General features: G+C 33.2%; 1 protein-coding gene across 1 annotated transcript; it reads left to right on the top strand.

Moving 5' to 3' along the window:
* Window positions 1-2,820: 2,820 nt before the first annotated feature.
* Window positions 2,821-5,875, top strand: LOC112285162 (deoxyhypusine synthase). Its single transcript, XM_073537077.2, has 6 exons — window positions 2,821-3,136; window positions 3,733-3,901; window positions 4,124-4,339; window positions 4,569-4,658; window positions 4,933-5,038; window positions 5,130-5,875. The coding sequence occupies exons 1-6, from the start codon at window positions 2,901-2,903 to the stop codon at window positions 5,444-5,446; spliced, it is 1,134 nt and encodes a 377-aa protein (XP_073393178.1). The 5' UTR covers window positions 2,821-2,900; the 3' UTR covers window positions 5,447-5,875.
* The last annotated feature ends 372 nt before the right edge of the window (window positions 5,876-6,247 follow it).

Raw genomic sequence — 6,247 nt, 5'->3', positions numbered from 1 at the left:
CCAAGTTCTTGTCAATGCCCTCCTTAAATTTAATCAATTTATTTTGCAATAAATTATAGATTGGTCCAAATGATAGTTAACCTCCTTCTTTAAAATCAATTGAGCAATCATAGGGACAATGCTTTGTAAAAATATCCATATTTTTTTTTTCAAAAATATCTTAATAATCTTGATATTGATTAAAAATATTTCTTATAGTCTTTCATCTACCAAAAGTAAGTATGGCATATATGAGAAAAAATGATTCTACTTTTGTAGCATGCATAAAAGCACTTGTATCTATTAATAAAGATTTGGTTGTATTAGACTTATGGATTTCTAATTAATTAAAAAAATCTTAGATTAAATTATAAAAAAAATTAAGATTATAAGAAATCCAATCAATTTGAAGATTATAAGAAATCCAATCAATTTGAAGATTATAAGAAATCCAATCAATTTGAAGATTATACTTTTTTAGCTACAAAAATCCTAAAATAATTAGATTGAAAGGAATTCTAATTACATTAAATATTACTAAGCTATTATGACCATTAGTTGTTATATCTAAAAGAATAGTTTCATAAATAACATCTCTAAAAGATAACAAACAATCACTTATTACTTGTATATTTACAAATTTTATTTTTTTAACTAAAGATATTTCTTATTTTTTGACAAAATCTTTATTTATGAAATAGATTTAGATTATTCAATCTAACAAAAAAACTTTGTGATTTTTGGTCCTAGATAAACTTCTATTGTAAAATAAGGTGAAGGATCTAGAAAGAAAATAGGACCTTTACTATATATTTTATAAGATTTTAGTTGCACAATTTCCATTGTAGTTGGAGAAACTTGTTTTTTAATACATTATTCTCTTCAACAACCACATCCTTTATTTTATGATTATGTTGTTTTTTTGGATAATTTTGAGTATTATGCTTGGATTTTCTATAATATAAGTACAAACCTTTTTGAAGACATTGAATCTTTTCTTGCTGAGTAAGAAATTTGAAATGTTTCATGTCAATTTGCATAGGCTTTGGCTTTAATGAATAATCTTCCAAAAGCTTAAAAGATGTTACTATAACTTGATTTGTAAATCTTCATTCAAATCTTTTGGCATCTTTTAAAGAGTCAATTATTGCATGCAATGGCTTGAACAATAAATTGCTCTAATGAGTTTGCTCTTGGCATTGTCAATAATAAATCTTTGAAATTATCTTTTAATTCATATCAAAATTAATTGATAAGGATTTTATCATTCTAATCTATGTGGCAAGGAAGGTTTTGGAATTTTGCACCATATATAGTTGCTAAATGTGTTCCTTCTTATAAAGATACAAGTTTGATCTTTATTATTTTTTTTCAATCACTTTTTTTAAATGTAGCTATAAACACTTCCATGAATGAATTTAAAATATAGAATAATAGTGAATTATTTTCCATCAAAAAAGCAAATAAAAAGGAAGCACTTCTAAATAAAAGTGGACCTATAAATCTCACTTAAGTAAATCCTTTAAAATATTGAGACGGATGCAATTTCAAATAGAACTTGACTTATTGTAAAAATCTTCAAAATTTTGATCTTATTCCATCAAACTACTTTGACATATTTATCCTTTCTTCATACTTATAATAGCAAGATTTTTTACATTTAATTATAAATTTATTTACTTGCTTTTTTTAATTATATAATTTCTTAGCATAGACTTTGGACTTCATTGTTAACTTCTTTCATAGGTGTAGGAATAATACTTCTATGATTTATGTTAGAAATATATGAGATTTCTACCTTAAGAGTATTAATAAGCTTGTGGAGATTTGAAATATTCATAAATCTATTTTCACTTTTGTAAAGAGTAGTATTCATAATTTTTTTCTTCCATAAGTAACTCAAAAAAATTCAAAAGTAAAATTACAAGAAGATAAACTCCAACCTTTAATATTAAATAAAATTTCCACAAAGAAGAATAATATTTTCTCTTTAAAAAAATAAATTGTGTTAAAAAACTAAGTATTATTTTAAAGGTGGATAGTCTGCAACCTTTAAAACACAATAATAAAAATAAAGTAATTTATTCACTTCTAAAACAAAATAAGAACAATGAATTAACACTCTTTATAAACTATCAAGGACATGAATCTCAAACAAATAAAAACTCAATACATTCTTGTGTCATTCAAAAAGAGTAGATATTTATTCAAAATTAATATAGTATTAAAACTAAAATAACTGTTATCAAAGATAAGAAATTAAAAAGACAATTTATCACATGGGCAAATAGTCTTGATATTATAATGAAATAACCAAATCTCTTTAGAGTGAGTCATTTTAATAAAAATTTGAATTGCTTTATCATTCCTTTTTATGTATTAAATAAAGAATAATGCAATACATATGATATAATTTTTATTACAACAAAAAATCAAAATAAGCAAAAAAAGAAATCCTTTATTCTAAAATAGGAGCAATAAATAAATAATAAATAAATCTTCTATAAGCTTTTGTTAGCATATTTTAGAAAGGTAATACAGATCTTAATAATATTTATTCTTTATTGGCACTAAAACTTTATTGATTTCACATAAAAAAAGAACACCTCATTCTATTTTTAAGATTCACTTCGAACTGTATGATGAACTAAATTGTTGCATCATTACATCGTAACCAAGGAGCCATGAAACACAAATAAATGAATTATATATTTAAACAATAATTACAAATTAATTTCGACATTCAAAAAGTTGTGTATAAAACCCAAGAGAACTTACTTTGAATGTAGATTGCAAAGAACAGGTGTAAGTCAGCCCCTAAATTGACCTAAAATGGATGAAAGCACATTGTTATTTCAAAGGCAGCTGAAGGGAAACCCTTAAAGTCCAGAGTTCATGAATTCTTGAAGGGGGAGCTTCGCATGGCAACCCAGCTCAGGAAGGGAGCTTGTGGGGCAGCTATGGCGGAGCCCAAATTGCTCGCCGAGGCTCTCAATGCGGTACTGCGAGCATCACAATTGCCCGATGACAGAAAAAGCCTCGTAGTCGGCGATGATTTCAACAACGGTCTCGATCTCGGCGCGCTTTTGTGCTCTTTGCACTCTACCGGTTTCCAAGCCGCGCACCTGGGTCAGGCAATCACGGAGGTCAACCGCATGATTGGTTGTAGCCCCCCCCCCCCCCCCCCCCCCGTCTTGTCTTGCGTAGCATTTGCGTGACTCATTTGGAGCGTAACGTCATCGGATATGCTACTTACGATGATTTGTAGAGGTCACAAGTTGTATGACTATGTAATTGATATTGTTGTGAATTATGGCGACTGGGGGGAATAAATGGTGGGGATTTATTGTGCAAAGTGAGCAATTTCGCAGCTTTGCGACTGTTGTGTAGAGAATTTGAAATAAATTTGGGATTTCTTTTTGAGAGCACAGTGTTGTTTCATCTTAGACTTGGTCGATTATATAATGGTGACCAGTAATGTGCAGCAGGATTTTGTTGAGCTCCTTTTTCGATGGTAGCCGGATTTTTTTCGTATGTTTCTTTTGGTCTTCTTTCTCACACAGAGAAGTGTTTGGTTTTATCAATTCAGCTTATGTAGCTTCAAGACAATGTACAGTCCTTAAGAGCGGGTGACCAAATCCATATACTTCAGTCTACCTTTTGATTGACTGGTTAGTTTCTTAATGTACTAGTATTCCGAATCGCGGTCCGACCTTGTTAGCTAATGACTTACCGTGGAATTCTGATGTTGCAGCTGGACTGGCGGTTGAGTGATGAAACTATAGATGAAGACAATAATAATGATCATAGAGATCCAGAGTATCAGAAAGGAATGAAGTGCAAAAATTTCTTGGAATGTACTTCCAATCTCATTTCATCTGGAGCTCGTGAAACCATTAGCTTTCTCATTGAGCACAAATTGGTGAGCACTTTTTTTCATCTTCTCTGATATCTTGTCTGAATTCTTTGACTTTTTATTTCATCATCGATCAGACCAAGCTGGTGTAGAAGTTCTTCATATTTTGTCAGTTTGAGGTTTTTGGGTGTGACCTCGTGGCATGTCGTGTACTTTTCAAAAAATGAGTGCTTGATCCATAATTTGTGGTGATGTTAATAATGGGAAGCGATGGTGCTGTGCAGTCAGGTAGATGTGCTGGTTACTACAGCAGGTGGAGTTGAGGATCTTATCAAGTGCCTAGCACCAACTTACATGGGCGATTTTGCTATGAAAGGGGCTCAGCTTCGTTCTACAGGTCTAAGTGGTATCGGAAATTTGTTGGTGCCTAATGACAATTATTTCAAATTTGAGGATTGGGTTGTACCCATTCTCGACCAACTTTTAGTCGAGCAGAAAAATGAGGTTTTTTTTTCTTTTTGCGAATTCATCTTTGTTAGCGATTGCAAGGAGAAAAGCCTGAAAAGGGTAAAAGGTTTAAGTGCTGTGGGAATCATTATTGCTGAGAGGATAACATTACAAGGATATATACAAGGTTGTAGATGAATCTTTCACTCAAGTCTTTTCAAAGGTCTGCCTGAGAAATCCTTTGAGAGATTTTTGAATGTGCTGAAAATTGTGTTATTTTTGTCAGGGTAAATTGTGGACTTCATCAAAAGTCATAGCCAGACTTGGTAAGGAGATCAGTTATCCAGACTCCATATGCTACTGGGCACAAAGGCGTGCTACTCTTAAAAATGAACAGTTTGTTGAGATGCTGATACGTTGTGAAGTTTTGCTTTGCTGTTCACTTTTGATTTTGTCAATCAAAGGTAGTATTTACCGCCACCATGTCGTAGATTCATGGGCTTCCCTTCAGTTTGTCTGTTTCGGTAGGGGAAGGCTGAAAATGCCTCATATCAGATGTTCTGACCTTATCATTATCAAAGCAACTCATACGATGATTATTTTGCAATTTGTATGTAACATTCTGACTGGTTGGGGTGATTGATATGCAGAGTACTACACCTACATATTGTCCTGCACTTACTGATGGTTCGATAGGGGATAAGATCTACTTCCACTCTTTTCACAATCCGGGCCTTGTCATAGACATTATTCAAGGTAACTATTTTACATAGTTGTTGTTTACAAGGTCAATGATCCTTTGAATCCTCTATACTATGAATGACTTAAAGCGTTTCAATTCTGGCAGATATCGGAGGGATGAATGGTGAAGCTGTGTATGCTTCGCTTTCTAAAACGGGAGTTATCATCCTGGGGGGTGGCCTTCCAAAGCACCACATTTGCAATGCAAACTTGATGCGGAATGGGGCAGACTTCGCTGTCTTCATCTATACAGCCCAAGAGTATGATGGTAGTGACTCGGGAGCACGACCTGATGAAGCAGTTTCATGGGGAAAGATTCGTGGCAATGCCGATTCTATCAAGGTTAACTGGTTTTACACTGAACTACATTCATTCATTATTCTCCCACAAGTCTTTTCTTTATTATTATCAACATCATCATAATTGTTATGTTAATTTTCACTTACGCCTTTTGGATTTCCTCCTGAGACTTGGGCAATGTTTTTGGACGGTTTTGAATTTCGGGTTCACTGTGACGCTACGATAACATTTCCCCTTCTGGTATCCCAAACATTTGCTCCTAGGGTGAAGACGGAGGGATATACGAGGGATAGAGCTGACTCAAATTGATGAATTCCAGAGCGCACATAAAGATGCGTTTTTTGGACGATTCTTGTTATACCTGGAGTAGGAAGAGATATCGCAACAAAAGTTATAATGCGATGCATTTTTTGGACATGTACAGTGCCAGAGTTACATTGTTAGAGCTAATTTATGTAGGACATCTTACCATTTGAACCTTCCCACTTTTGAGCACGTCTCCTATAATTTATTTATAACATTCTTTTTGTCGCCGAATTTTGGACCTTGAAATATTGGAATTTTGTTAACTTTTTTCATGAGTTTTATGGTTGTTAATATTACAAGGGACCTAGCGACAGGATAAGGGTTTGGTCACCAGCAGCCTTCGTCTTGGTTTTTACCACCAGGATCATAAGAAATTAAAATATTCACTTGGGTCGCTCGTAAAGATCACCAGAATACACTACCATGTTATCACTTGAGTACGTAGTTGTGCTTCAAACTTGCAGAAGCAGATTCCAGACAATGTTCTCAACCCGCTATATTAACATTGCTCAATAGACTCTGGAGGGCAGTTCTATTCTAAACTCAACAAACAGTGACCAAAAATAAGAATCCCCGACCAATGTTGGACACAAACAAGAGGCAGGTTGGAATAACTTT

The sequence above is a fragment of the Physcomitrium patens genome, chromosome 1 (assembly GCF_059467195.1).
Source record: "Physcomitrium patens ecotype Gransden chromosome 1, ASM5946719v1, whole genome shotgun sequence".
NCBI classification, from domain to species: Eukaryota; Viridiplantae; Streptophyta; class Bryopsida; order Funariales; family Funariaceae; genus Physcomitrium; species Physcomitrium patens.
This window is presented reverse-complemented; position numbering and strand designations above follow the sequence as displayed.

What these genes read in the sequence shown, in the direction of transcription:
- LOC112285162 (XM_073537077.2), top strand. Translation starts at nt 2,901, where the DNA reads ATGGCAACCCAGCTCAGGAAGGGAGCTTGTGGGGCAGCTATGGCGGAG. An exon ending in ATCACGGAGGTCAACCGCAT is followed by an intron (nt 3,137 to 3,732) that starts GATTGGTTGTAG and finishes TCTGATGTTGCA; the next exon opens with GCTGGACTGGCGGTTGAGTG. An exon ending in GCTACTGGGCACAAAGGCGT is followed by an intron (nt 4,659 to 4,932) that starts GCTACTCTTAAA and finishes ATTGATATGCAG; the next exon opens with AGTACTACACCTACATATTG.